This window comes from Petromyzon marinus, chromosome 12 (assembly GCF_048934315.1).
Source record: "Petromyzon marinus isolate PM22_M1 ecotype Great Lakes invasive population chromosome 12, UKy_Petmar_22M1.pri1.0, whole genome shotgun sequence".
In the NCBI taxonomy this organism is placed as follows: domain Eukaryota; kingdom Metazoa; phylum Chordata; class Hyperoartia; order Petromyzontiformes; family Petromyzontidae; genus Petromyzon; species Petromyzon marinus.
In genome coordinates, this window is record NC_133678.1 from 434,842 (window position 1) to 448,043 (window position 13,202).

The window sequence follows — 13,202 nt, forward strand, 5'->3', positions numbered from 1 at the left end:
TAGGAAATGCATGTCTTTATTCAACGTGGCATTCTTTTCTACGACGCTTGAATACCATCTCAATACAACACATCAGGGCAGCATCTCTCTCTCGTGCACAGCAGCGGCTCACTCACATGACGCGTTCTCCACCGCCACCCAACACCGCGTTCGATATAAACAGCGGCGTCCCTAGGGTACGGCCAATCGGGGCGACCGCCCCGGGCCCCGCGCTTTGGTGGGCCCCCGCGTTTTGACGTCACGGTGTCTGATGTATGTCCGGCTTAGTTGGAAGGCGTCGTTGGGCCCCGCAGGGTGTGAGTTGCCCCGGGCCCCGGGTATAAAAGCCCGAACAGCCGAGTGCTGTTCATCAATCGCGATGCAGCAAGCTCGTTGTTAGCGGCTCACCACCATCTCGTTCGCCTTCTTTGCCAAGATTCGCAGTTCGATTCAAGCGGCCGCCCTGGTTATTACCACTCTGTATAATACCCCTGATAATAATACTCCTACGACGCGCCGTCTGCTCCACTCACGTTTGACATTAAAGATCCCTTGACTACATTCGCAAGAAGTAGGCCAATGTGCGCCGGTCCCAAATTTTCCAAGTTAGAGAATCACACACACGGCAGCGGCAGCAGCAACAGTTATCATTGCCGCCGACTGGCAGCAGACTGATGCACCAGCTCACTCTCGCGAATGGGACTCTACCTTGGTAGCTTGAGTTTTCATCTAGATACACAAGATCAACTTCAATAGCTATTGACCTGCATTGTGGTGGACGGCAGTGGTAAGGTCCATGAGCGGATCACTGCATCGATTATTCGATTCTTAAGTTCACGATGCGCACGGGAGAAGCAATATTTTATGGGTCCCGATGCGAGTCTGTGGGTCCCTGAGTGAGTCTGTGGGTTCCTACGTGAGTCTGTGGGTTCTAACGTGAGTCTGTGAGAGATGGCTCGGCTCGGGGCGAGGGTTGGGGGCGAGGGCTCGGCTCGTCTCAGGCGTCGGCCTCGTAGAGGAGCACGGCGCTGAAGGTGGATCGCGACTCGTCGCCGTGCGCCACCGCACCGCCAGCGTTCTCCACGTACAGCGCCTGGCCCGCCTTGAGGCACACCACCAGCGAGGCGGAGGCCACCCCCGCCTCCCCGGGGGCCCAGGGTTCCACCGCTCGGCCCCCCTCCTCCCCCGCCACCCCCTCCTCGGCCGGAGACGCCGCCGCCACCGGCGCGGGCGAGCGGAGTCGCAGCAGCGGCTCCTCGGACACGGCGAGCAGCGCGTCCACGGGAACGCCGCGTGGCCCCCCGGACACCGTTACCGACACCAGGTAGCGGCCGTCGAACGGCACTTGGAAGATCCCTGCGGTGAGGGGGGGATGGGGGAGAGAGGAATGTGAGTGGTGGGGGGGAGGGCGGCGGGGTCCCTGTGTTCGTTGACGGAAGCCGCTCGGTGTCCGTGCGGGGAGTGAGAGAAGTCCGTCACAGCGGCTTCATATCGGGGCGAGGGAGGGAACGGGAGATCGGACCGAGCGGGGTGGGTGGCGGTATGCGTGCGGCGGGTACCCACGCCTTACCCCACCACACGCTACCGTGTCGGTCGACATCTACCCTGCTCGGCGGACAGAGGTCGGGGGACTTTGAGAAATTTGCACCGTCGTTGGTTCAACAGCCAAGCCGGGAGATGGGACCGGCGAACTGTGGATGGCGAGTCGGGTCTCGGGAGCCGTGCCCCCACCTCGCGCCCCCACCCACTCACCGCTCTCGGGGTCGTAGTGGCCGCCGTCGTTGACGAGCACGCGGTCGAACTTGACGGTCTCGTGCTGGCCCGCGGGCCGCGTGAGCGCGGCCGAGAAGGCGGCGCAGCGCGGGTACGGGGGCCGCCCCTCGGGCAGCCCTGGCGCGGGGAGACGCGGGGACACGCGGAGACGCGGTGAGAGTTTTAGGTGGGTCAGGTACGGAGAGAGACGCATAGGAAAGAAGATATCTTCTCCATTGCATATTCTGTGTAGGACCATTGCTCGAAACGTCGCCTATTATACAGGCACCATGTGGCACATTAGGAATAAGTCCTTATGTGCTGTGCAGTACATCAATGCACGTGTGTACACTAGCATGTTTTGTCTGAGTTGGGCCTGTGGGGGGCTGGCAGGGTAATTGATTAACGGCACGTGTACACTAGTCACGTGGTTAATGGCGACTCGCTGAAGATTGTTGTTTGTGACACACGTGCTGTTGCATTTTACAGATTAACCACAAAAAATGTGTTTGCCCTCGATTTGGAGCACGTGCCCACGTCCTTCATTTCGAGTGTGCAACAATCATTTCCTCAGAGCGGCGCGCTTACCAGCCAGCGTCTCAATCGGCAGCGACCCGGTCTGCTGAGGGGGGGCTACGGTGGCGGCCGCCCCCCGCACGCCGGCGCCCTGCAGAGCGCGCAGCTCGGCGCCGTGAGTCCCCACGGTGCCGTTCACCTCCAGCAGGCGGTCCCACAGCGCGGCCACGTGCTCCGTGAGGCCGTCGCGCAGGCCGCGCAGGCCCAGCGAGATGGAGTCGAGCTTGAGGCAGAAGGCCTCGCCGCCACACGCCTCCCACGCCGGCCGCGCCGCCGCAGCCCCCGGGCACGACTCCCGGCACCGCCGCGCGTCCTCGGCCGCCACGGCCTCCACCCGCGCCACCTCCCCCTCGAGGCGGGCCGCCCTGCCGTCGGCGGCGGACGCGCGCTCTCCCAACCGCGACACCTCGTCCCCCAGACGCGACACCTCGTCCCCCAGACGCGACACCTCGTCGCCCAGGGGCCGCTCCGCCTCGGCGCCGTCGGCGAGCGGCGCGTTGAGCTGGGCCGCGGTGCGCCGAAGCGCCTCCGCCTCGACCCGGACGGCGTCCGCCGCACGTTCGGTGGCCTCGCCGCGCTCCGCCAGGCGACGCACGGCGCCCTCGAGGGTGTCGAGGCGCCGAGCCGCGAGCTCCGCCTCCGCGCGCCACGCTCCTTCCAGCTCGGCGCCATCCCCTCCGCCGTCCGTCAGCTCGCGCTCCACGTGGGACAGCCGCGCGTCCAGAGCCGCGAGTCGCCCCTCCACCCCGGCAGCGGCGCCCGGCGAGCAGCACGGCGACGCGTCCACCCGGGACTCCACGTCCGCGAGCCGCCGCAGCAGCAGAGCGACGAGCGGCGGCTCCTCGGGCTCCTCGAGGGGCCGGGCCGCCGCCACGGCCGCCGCCGCCGCCTCCACGGAGCCGTGGAGGGAATGGAGCTCCTGGCGCAGCTCGCTCACCGTGGCGTTCACGTGCAGCCGGAAGCGATGGCTCTCGAGCCGCTCCTCCTCGAGCCGCCGCTCCAGGTCGAGGAGGCGCTCGGCACACGCCTCCCCGCACGGCTCCCCGGCGCCTTCCTCGCCAATCCCGTTGAGCACGGCCCCGTGGGCTCCGTGGGCCCCGTGGGCGGCGCCGGTGAGCACGGGCGCCGGACCGCCGCCGCCGCCGCCGCGCTCCCTCAGCGCCGCCGTGACGATGGCGGCGTAGTCGGGCGCCTTTTCCTCATCCACCGCCTTCCGCCGGGCGGCGCCGCCCTCGGCGAGCTCCTCGATGCGGTGCCCGTGAGCGAACACGAGGCCCCGCAGCTCGTCCAGAGCGTCGCTCTTCCTCCTCAACGCCTCCTCCACCTCGTCCACCCTGCCCAGCGCCTCCAGGACGCCCCCGTCCCGCGGCGGCGCCGGCCGCCCGTCCGCATCGCCGAGCGAGGAGCGCAGCGCGAGGACGCTCGCCCCCAGCTGGGACAGCGCGGCCTCCACGCGCACCACGCGCTCGCCCAGCGCGGGCACGGCTCGCGGGGGGCCACCTGGCACGGCAAGCGCACGCGCGAGTCGCCTCGACTGTCGCAGGGCGACCCCCGGGCCGTCCGCACGCCCGACGCGGTCGTCACCTCTGCGCTTCCAGGGTATCTGCCCCACACTGTCGTGCGCTCCCTGACATCTGCCGCAAAACAGCGACACAGATCCCCCGTGTAGCCTCGAACAGACTTTTGGGACCGGAGCTGTTAGCGAGCAGCACCTATGGATGCCAGGATGGCGCACGAGCGGGTGCGGTGGCCAACACCACGCCCACTGGCGGAGCCAGTGGGGGGTGGGGTGGCACGTGCCACCCCAATGATCCGATCGACATCGCTAATTTCGATCGGATCATTGGGGTTTATCTCCATATACAGTATATAAAAGGCAAAGTTGTGATTATGTGTATCTGTTCAAAATGTTTAGCGTACTTCCTTGGAATTTGCCATGTGGGTACTTTGCAGACTGTACACCATGCAAAAATTATAAAAATATACTTTTTTGGGGGGGTGAGGGGGAGCTCAATAATGCATATAGTTTTTGCACGGCAAGTGAGCTGTGACGTCAAACCTGTCACGTGACCCACACATGTGGAAGCGTAACGCATTGTAGTGTAGTGGTTAGCGCGCTGCGCTACGAACCCGGCGACCCGATTTCGATTCCCGCTCACGGCCACCACCGGTGACGATTATTTGAACCGGTCCTGGGCCTCCCCTAGGTCGACTCAGCCTCAAACGAGTACTTGGTGTGGTGTGTGAACGTCGCCACTGGGGTAGACAAAGGCGGCCGGGCGTGGTGAATCCAAGTCCCGGGCTAAGCCGGGTAGTAAAGCTAGTTATGTAATAAATCGGCATTTTACGACCCCCACTGCCACTGTGTCGCATATTATTAAGTGCCGGGGACTCTATGAGTTGATAGGACAATAGTCCGAGTCCATAATTGGCAATAAGTAACGGCAAAGCAGTTATAAGTGACTCAGAATTGTGCGCAGTTGCGTATACAGAGTACACGACTTCCCTGAAGGCATCAACACCTTCAGCGAGCGCGATGCCGATCACACAACGCGGTTTGAATCCGATCCTCGATCGATGGCTGTGCCATCGCCGCACACGCGTCGAATAAAAAGCAAGGGACAAGTCCTTACTTACTAACAACTCCTTACTTACTAACAACTCCTTACTTACTAACAACTCCTTACTTACTAACAACTCCTTACTAACTAACAACTCCTTACTAACTAACAACTCATATCATTTTTCATTGCTGGAGGGGTTGCCCCCGCTACTTGAAAACCCTGGCTCTGCCAATGACCACGCCCGGCCACCTTTATCTCTCCAATGCTGATGTTTACACACAGCAGGTATTCATTTATTCGTGACCAAACATCTCCAATGTTGCAGGATCCTCGTGAAAATCAGAGCGGTTTGTGACAGCTTCGAGGCCTACGTGAAGATAATGATGATGGTGGTGGTGATGTCGCCACCACCGTTACCGTGCCCGTTGACGCGATGTGGCCGCCCCGGTGTGGCCGGGGTGGGCGAGGGGCGGCCACTGTGGCCCGAGACTCCGACCTCGCAGTCTGACCCCGAGAATCCTGGACAGCAGCTCCACTTGAGCTCCGTCACGCTCTTGTATCCCACCTTGTACACGGGCGTGAGGTACGCGCGGTACCTGCCCCGGGCCCACACACGCACACAGAGATAAAGCTCCACCGGATAGCCTTTAACATGCTGTTGGGGCAAGTGCCGTTAGCGAGCAGAACCTATGACGGCCGGCGTGGCGAACCTACTAGGGGCGTGGTGTGGTCAGCAGCATCACGCCCGGCCGCATTTGTCTGTCCCCGGCGGTGATGATTACACAACGTACCGGATACTCGTTTAAGGTAGAGGCGAACTCGGGGAGGCCACCGGGACCGGCCGGGTTGGATAGTTGGTCACTGATCTGGACTGTGAACGGCAATCGAACTCGGGGGGGCGGGCCGCACCCACTCCCGCTGCCCACCATTACGGGTGGCACGGGCACTCAGGCCAGAGGGGTCACGAGGTGTGGGGTGGGAGTGGGACGTGGGGGTGGATTTGGGCAGGGGGACCACCCCCCCCCCACCACCACCCCAGCTTATTCATTGCACCGCAGCCCGGGACAGCCACGTCCCGGCACTGCGCTGGCGCTACCCGCCCACGTGGTCCGTGGGGGCCCCGCGGTCCTAGCCCCCCCCCCCCCTGCCTCTCCCCTCCCATCGCGCTAATGAGTGCATGGAATGCACGCGCGTTGACAGGGAGGGAGCCAGAGGGAGCCGTCACCCCAGATGAACCACTGAAGCCTGGATATTTTATGGAGGTTGTATATTTTTTAACGACACAATTGCTGAACACACGGCCCAAAGGCCTGACAGCCAGCAACAAACATCACGATTAGGAAAGTCGTAAAAGAGCGAATAAGGGGTATGATTTAGTTGAGCGAGGTTCATGGTGTTATTATTATCAGTATGAGAGCTTGGGGAAAGAGACAGGGTGAGAGAATTGCCATGGAATTAGATTTATAAACGATTTAACAAAATATAAATGAAATAAAGTTGCAGACACTCCCGCCTCCTTTACTTCTCTGTCTCCACACAAGAAGACGAAGGGGCGCTGCCACACATCAGCCACTCGGCCTTCTAGGAGGCGATACTCTCAGCAGCGTTGGCTCAACGCGAGCAAACACTCGATTCCACATGCAGTGTCTCATCAGCAGTCAGGCTCGCTTGAACCAACGCTGGTGACCTGCCAGGTGTCAATAGGCGAAGACTCGCTGTTAGACGTGGGTCCGAGCTCGACACAAAACTCTGCAGTACACAACGCGACAATAACAACACGAGACAAAAGTCCCCCGTATAGCCTTAACTGACTTTTGGGAAAAGTGCTGTGAGCGAGCACCTATGAAGACGGCATGCGAGGGGGTGTACCGCCTTTGTATCCCCAGTATCGATGTTTAGACACCGGAGCAGGTACTCATTTGAGGCCGAGTCGACCTAGGGAAGGCCCAGTACCGGTTCAGATAATCGTCACTGGTGTTGGCGGCCGTAAACGGGAATGGAAATCGGTTCGCCGGGTTCACAGCGCAACTCGCTAACCGCTGCGCCACCGCTCCCCACGAACAACACAACACGCACAGGTTGACAACCCACCCCCGGACCGCCACTGGATGTCATTTCCCAGACTGCCCGGGTCGACCCCGCCGGGACAGGTGGCAACCGTCGTGGTGCGTGGCGCTGCGGCTCGACTCACAGGTAGGTGGTGCGGCCGCCTGGACAGTTGTCCTGACCCCAGCGACAGCGCTGAGGCTCGGCCCGGACGTGCGAGTGCGAGCCGTTAAGCACGGCGCACGAGACGTTCCGCGTCACGTGCCGCGCGCACCAGTTCCTGCGTGGTGGCAGTGGTGGTGGGGATTGTAGTGGGTACGGTGGGGATGGTGGTGGGGTGATGGTGGTGGTCGGGATGGCGGTGGAGATGATGGTGATGGTGGGTATGGTGGTGGTGATGGTGGGGATGGTGGTGGTGAGGATGGTTTTAGTGATGGAAATGGTGGTGGTGATGGTGGTGGTGATAGCGGGGATTGTGGTGGTGGGGATAGTGGGAGTGATGGTGGTGGTGGTGGAAAGGAGCACGGGGTGCGGAGAGGAGAGAGATTGGAGATGTGGAAGGACAGGGAGAGAGACATTGGTTATCGAAGAGTCCATGGTTCTGGTTGGTACGTGTTGTTGGCGTCATGCCACTGCTGCTGGATGATGATCTGCCCATGCTGTATTGGCCATGAGAGTTGTTAACCATTCCTCACTACGCTGGCCCCTGTGGGTTAGTGAACGGGGGTGACCAAAAATGGGTCGGATATCGTTCGTGGCATTGCGCACTCAACGTTTGCACCACCGTTTCCTCCAATACTTATGAAAGAACAATAACACGTACGTATGTGTGTGTGTGCGTATGTGTGGGTGTACGTGTGTGCCTGTGTGTGTACGTATGTGTAGGTGTACGTGTGCGCCTGTGTGTGTGTACGTGTGTTCTAAGCAGAGCCTAATAAAAAGTGCCGGCAGGAATCTGCGCACTTCTCCGTCTCAACAAAACGCTGTTTTTCATCTCTCGTGACGGGCGACCGTGCGCGTAGAGAGATCAAGAACACGCCCTGAACAACGCTCTTAGGTTGCGCAGTGGTAACATTCGAGCCTCACAAAAAAGAGCACATGGGTTCGATTCCCAACTCGGGCGCCCTGTCTGTGTAGAATTCGGATGTTCTCCCCCTGTTATGCAGGCTGTCTGGCGATGTAGTCCGTGGTTTATATCCCAACGGCGATCTTTGTCGGGTGGTTGTGGTCATGGCAACGCTGCACGTGGCGTGTAACCCAGCACTTTGAAGGCAGCAGCGAGGGTTGGTGGATCACGACACAGATGACTGTGCAACTCCCTTCCTACTCGTGAGTGGGCTTCGAGGAGATGCCATCCAAGCCCAACCCATGGGCTTGTAATTACGAACACGTTGTTCCGGCATTGGCACATCCACAAAACATCATGGTTCCACGCTGGGTCCAACCACGAACATCTGCTGGACTATATAATTACGGACCAGCGCATGCGGGCCCATGTCCTTGACATCAGGACCTACCGTGGAGCTGATCTGCCCACTGGCCATCGACTTGTCATCTGTAAGATGCGCCTGCCATTATTCCACTGCGGTGGTGGGTGTCCATCTAGGACCCCATTCAAACCCACAGTGCCCTGGTCTCAGCTAGCTGAGGATAGTTGCAAGCAGGAATTTCAACATCGCTTGCAGCTGGGGTTGGCATCGTCCCCCTTCCTTCTGATGCTGAGGGCAAATGGGTGAGGTTCAGGACTGTGGCTCATGCAGCTTCAAGGACTACATTGGGTATGCGGTCCAGACCTCCCCAGAGACCCTGGCTGAAGGAGGACGTGTTCTGGCTGGTTGAGAGACAACGACAGGCCCACTCTCGTCGCCTACAACATCCAACTTCGGAGAATGAGGAGGTTTACCGCAGCCTTCGCTCAAAGATTATGAGAGCCGTGCGGGGCTGCAAGGATGAGTGGAGAGCGCGGGTTGCTTAGGAGATGGAATCTGCGTCAGTAGCCCGCAATCACAAACCACTATTTATTTCCATCACAAAAGTTACTTTCAGCGCCTAACCTATCACCATCCTTAAGGGAAAGAACGGTAAGCCGATCTCTCACCCCCAGGAGCAGGTCTGCTGGTTTGCTGAACATTTTTGTGAGGTCTTGGGGGAGGGGAATTCCCTCAGCCTAGACAACATCGTGGGGCAAGGTGGGGACGACCCTGCTATGGCTGCAGTGTCTCGAATATTGGCAGAAGTAGCCACCCCTTCTGAATAGTTGGCTGAGGTGCCATCTGTGGGGGAAATGCGAGGGGCGATCCGAAGTCTGAAACCAGGGAAAATTACCGGGCAGAGACAATCTCCCAAGTGAAATGCTGAGAGAGGGCGGCATCTGTGTGCAGACTGCCCTACATAACATCATCACAACTGTCTGGACCATAGGACAGGTTCCGCAGGATTCGAAGGATGCCCTGGTGGTCCCCCTATTAAAGAGGAGGGACTGCACATATTGTAACAACTATAGGGGCATCTCTCTTCTCAATGTGCCGGGATTGGTCCTGGCAAGGATTACACAACATTACTTTGCCAGGCACACTGAGGAGAGGCTTTCAGAGCCCCAATGTGGTTTCAGACCAGGGTGGTCCTGCACGGATGCCATATTCTCTGTCCGTCTGCTATAGCAGAGGTGTAAGGAATCCCAACAAGACCTCATCTCTGCTTTATTGACCTGGTCAAGACCTATGATACCATCAACAGGCCAGGGTCGTGGGCAGTTCTTCGTGCTTTTGGAGTCCCTGACTCGGCTCACAATCATTAAGGGTCATCATGATGGTGGGCAGGCCCCGGTAAAGCTACGTGGCCAGGAGTCGGAGCCATTCCTGTTTACCTTTGGGTGCGACACGGATATCCTCTGGCTCCCATATTATTAAACATCATCTTTGACAACGTAGTTCGAGAAGCTTTCCATGGCTGTACCAGAGGAATTTTCATCTGGTACAGATACAATGGAAGGCTGATCGATGCCCGGGGGCGGTCGACGGATGGCTCCCTATTGGTCAACCATGTTACGTATGTTTATGATCTGGTGATTACTACTCACTCGTAGGAGGAATTGGAGGCGCTGCTGCTGAACATGGAGTGTGCCACTAAGAGGTGGGGTCTAGCATCAGCCCCACCAAAACTAAGCACCTGCCTGGGTATGTTGTGCCACCAAACATTCCACCCCCTCAGCTACCCATTGGTGATGGAGCAGTTGTGGAGAGAGAGGAGAGTTTCCCATACCTGGGCAGTGTGTTTATGACCAGCTCCGATTTGGCAGCAGTGGTCTCACTCTGAATCAGTCAGGCTGCATGATTATTTCATCGGCTGCGTAATGCTGCGTGGTAGCTACCTCGACTGTCGCTCCGCACGAAACTTTGGGTCTTCTCGGCCACAGGCATGCCCTTCCTTCTCTGTGCTTGTGAAACGTGCACCCTCTAATGGAACATCTGCCCCCGTTAGAAACATTCAGACTGGCCTGCTTACGATGAATCCTGGGTTTAACCAGGCTGGGTTGTGTGAGGAGCTCACTAATCCTTGAAAGATCTGGACACATTCCCATCAGTGAGCTCCTCCGGCAGGCATGGCTGCGTTGGCTGGGTCATGTAGCCCGCATGCCCATGACCAAGCAGCTTCTGTTTGGCCGCATAGAGTAGGCTAAACAGGCACGACTCTATGCTTTTTTGTTATTTTCTTTGAACCTATCTACGTGACTTTACCGAAAGACCCAAAGAAGATCGGCACGCCATGGGCTGGAGAAGAGATGGACTGATGTGGTACAGGAGGATGTGGAGCTGAGTGGACTAGCCGACGACTGGTACCAGCGGTGTCAAGATCAGCCTCTGTGGAGGAGGCTCGTGAAAGACGCGACTGGCCAGTTGGAGGTAGTCGCCCTCCAGTTACAACGGAGGGCAAAGTAGCGACGCTCACAACAACGAGCGGAGCGCCGGGTGTCTAAAATATAGCAAATTGGCACAGTAGGGGACACAGGTGGTGCATCTACCAGTCATCTCAGTCAGCCCACCCATGGCACCTGGGTCTGTCCTGAGAGCTCCTCTCAGCGAGTATTCGACACCTACCGTGACCTCAAAGTGCACCTGCCCTGGCACAGGCGCCGTGGTGACGTCACCGTCACGTCGTGGCGAATGGCGGCGGGTATTGGTATATCCTGACTCGCCAGGAGGTGGCGGTACAGCAAAGCGCGGATTAATAATATAATCTGCCCCTTCTGTATGTGATAGTGTCGCCCCTTCGCGCAAGGCGTGTATTTTCTCTGGGCGCTCTGAATTCCTCCCACAGGTATAAATACAGTACTCATTAATTGGCTGAAACCGCATGAACATTATGTACATAGAGGACCGCAGAGCTTGGGGGGAAATTGTTGGTATCGGCGGCTCGTCACTGCGCTGCTGCTGCCTTCCCGCTCCTCGTCCGTGCTTCCTCCTCCTGGCGCCTCCGAGTCGTCCCACCCTCTCTCCCTCTCTCTCCCTCTCTCCCTCCCTCTCCCTCTCTCTCCCTCTCCACGAGAGCGATGATTGGGTGCCGCGTGTGGACGGCGGTTGCAGTGGTACGAGTTGACATCGTAATTCTACGTTGAACACTTAAATATAAACATCTCTACACATTCATAGCACTGTGGCCTGAAAAGGAGAAAATATAAAATAGGCGACGTTTCGGGCAATGACCCTTATCCATAGCGCATAACTGATGATGGACCATTGCCCGAAACGTCGCATTTTACATATATTTAAGGCCAAAAGACTGCTGTTGTTGCTGTTGTTACTGACGAGTGTAGAGATGTTTTTGTTGTTGCTTGTGCCCGTGCACCGGGGCCAGCGCAACAGTAGCATCACCAGGAAACTGTTTTCGCTCTAAACGCGCGTGCGTGCACGTGGTGAGGACGTGGTTACTCGGTACGCCTCCCTGGACACCCCTGGACACCGTTGCAAGCGAGATGTTCCATCTGAAGGGGTTATGGACACGTTTCACTTGCCCCAACAGCGTTTGTAGGCTACACGGGGAATCTTTGTCTTTGTAACTGTGAGGATCTGACGGGGCCTCGCTGGTACTGCCGGACACTCAGAATCTGTCTCGAGATGACAGCTCAACCTTCTCATCAGCCATGATCACTGCTATTCTTATTCATGTATTTACCAGGTTAGGCCAACTGTGCTGTAGACGCGACCTGGCCACAAATGATAGCTCAGCCAAGTGGCCGTATTACGTGAAAATTCAGAGCATCCGCCAAATACTCTAAAAGCGTAATGTTGACTCGAAATGTGGAGGACTCGAAAAGAAATCTACGCGACTACGGGGAGAGAACACGAAAACTCAAATATATAGCGGTCAGGATCGAACCCACGACCAGGCGAAGGAGATCGCATCTCGCCACGTCTCACGACTTTGCGATGGAACAATCCACCCAGCACCTGCACACGATCCGGTAATTGTTTTACCGGTTGGCGTGAACCCACACTTTGCCGCACCGCACGCGACCTGCTGCTCGACTATCGCTGTGCTGTGCCCGTGGACTATACGCTAGACATTTGTGAAAAATAGCTTCATAGCTCATCGGATTCCTCCAGCATGAATACATATTCTGATTCTGGATAGAGTCGGTTATGGCCATTACACGCAACAACAACAACAACACAAAACTTCCATTGCTTCAACTGCCGCTCCGGGAGAGGGATTCGAAGCACGGCTCGTCTTGAGTTGGCAGAGCGCAGCCACCACGCATCGCGACTCACCACCTCTTTAGCCCCCAAACCAGCATCGCCACTCACTCACCTGCCTCTAACCCTGCCGCTCCCGCTGTTGCTGCTGCTGCCCGCTCCGTGCCCATGCGCGCCTCCATAGAGGCTGTACGAGGCCCTGTGGTGGCGCGGCACGGGGGCCGCCACCGCCGGCCCCGGCTCGGCCTGAAAGAGCCCAAGGCACCCCCCCGAGAGGTACAGGGACGAGACGAGGAGGAGGACGGGGGACGCGGCAGCTACGGACATCATTGCCACGAGAGAGTAGAGGCAGCTCCACGTCCTTCATGCGGTGGACACGATGTTTTGGAGCGAGTTGGATCTTCTCCGAGTGTCTCCAACCGAGGGAACGGCAGTCTGCGTGTCTTTGTCGACCTTTGTCTTGCCTTAATAGGTGCTCGCTAATAGCACTCGCCCCAACAGTCTTGCCCGGCAATAAGTAGTGGAGTTTCAGTCCTTGTGTCGCCGACTTCCAAATTCAGTCGCTTTCAATCCACCTTGCACCTGTATATAT

The 13,202-nt window shown here is 58.2% G+C and overlaps 1 protein-coding gene across 1 annotated transcript; it reads right to left on the reverse strand.

Moving 5' to 3' along the window:
• LOC116941721 (EMILIN-1-like) lies at positions 1 to 12,940 on the reverse strand. Its single transcript, XM_032953069.2, has 6 exons — positions 12,726 to 12,940; positions 7,063 to 7,197; positions 5,289 to 5,467; positions 2,320 to 3,807; positions 1,732 to 1,869; positions 1 to 1,335 (listed from the first exon to the last, which is right to left on the reverse strand). Exons 1-6 carry the CDS (start codon positions 12,938 to 12,940, stop codon positions 977 to 979), a joined length of 2,514 nt encoding a protein of 837 aa, XP_032808960.2. The 3' UTR covers positions 1 to 976.
• Positions 12,941 to 13,202: the final 262 nt, after the last annotated feature.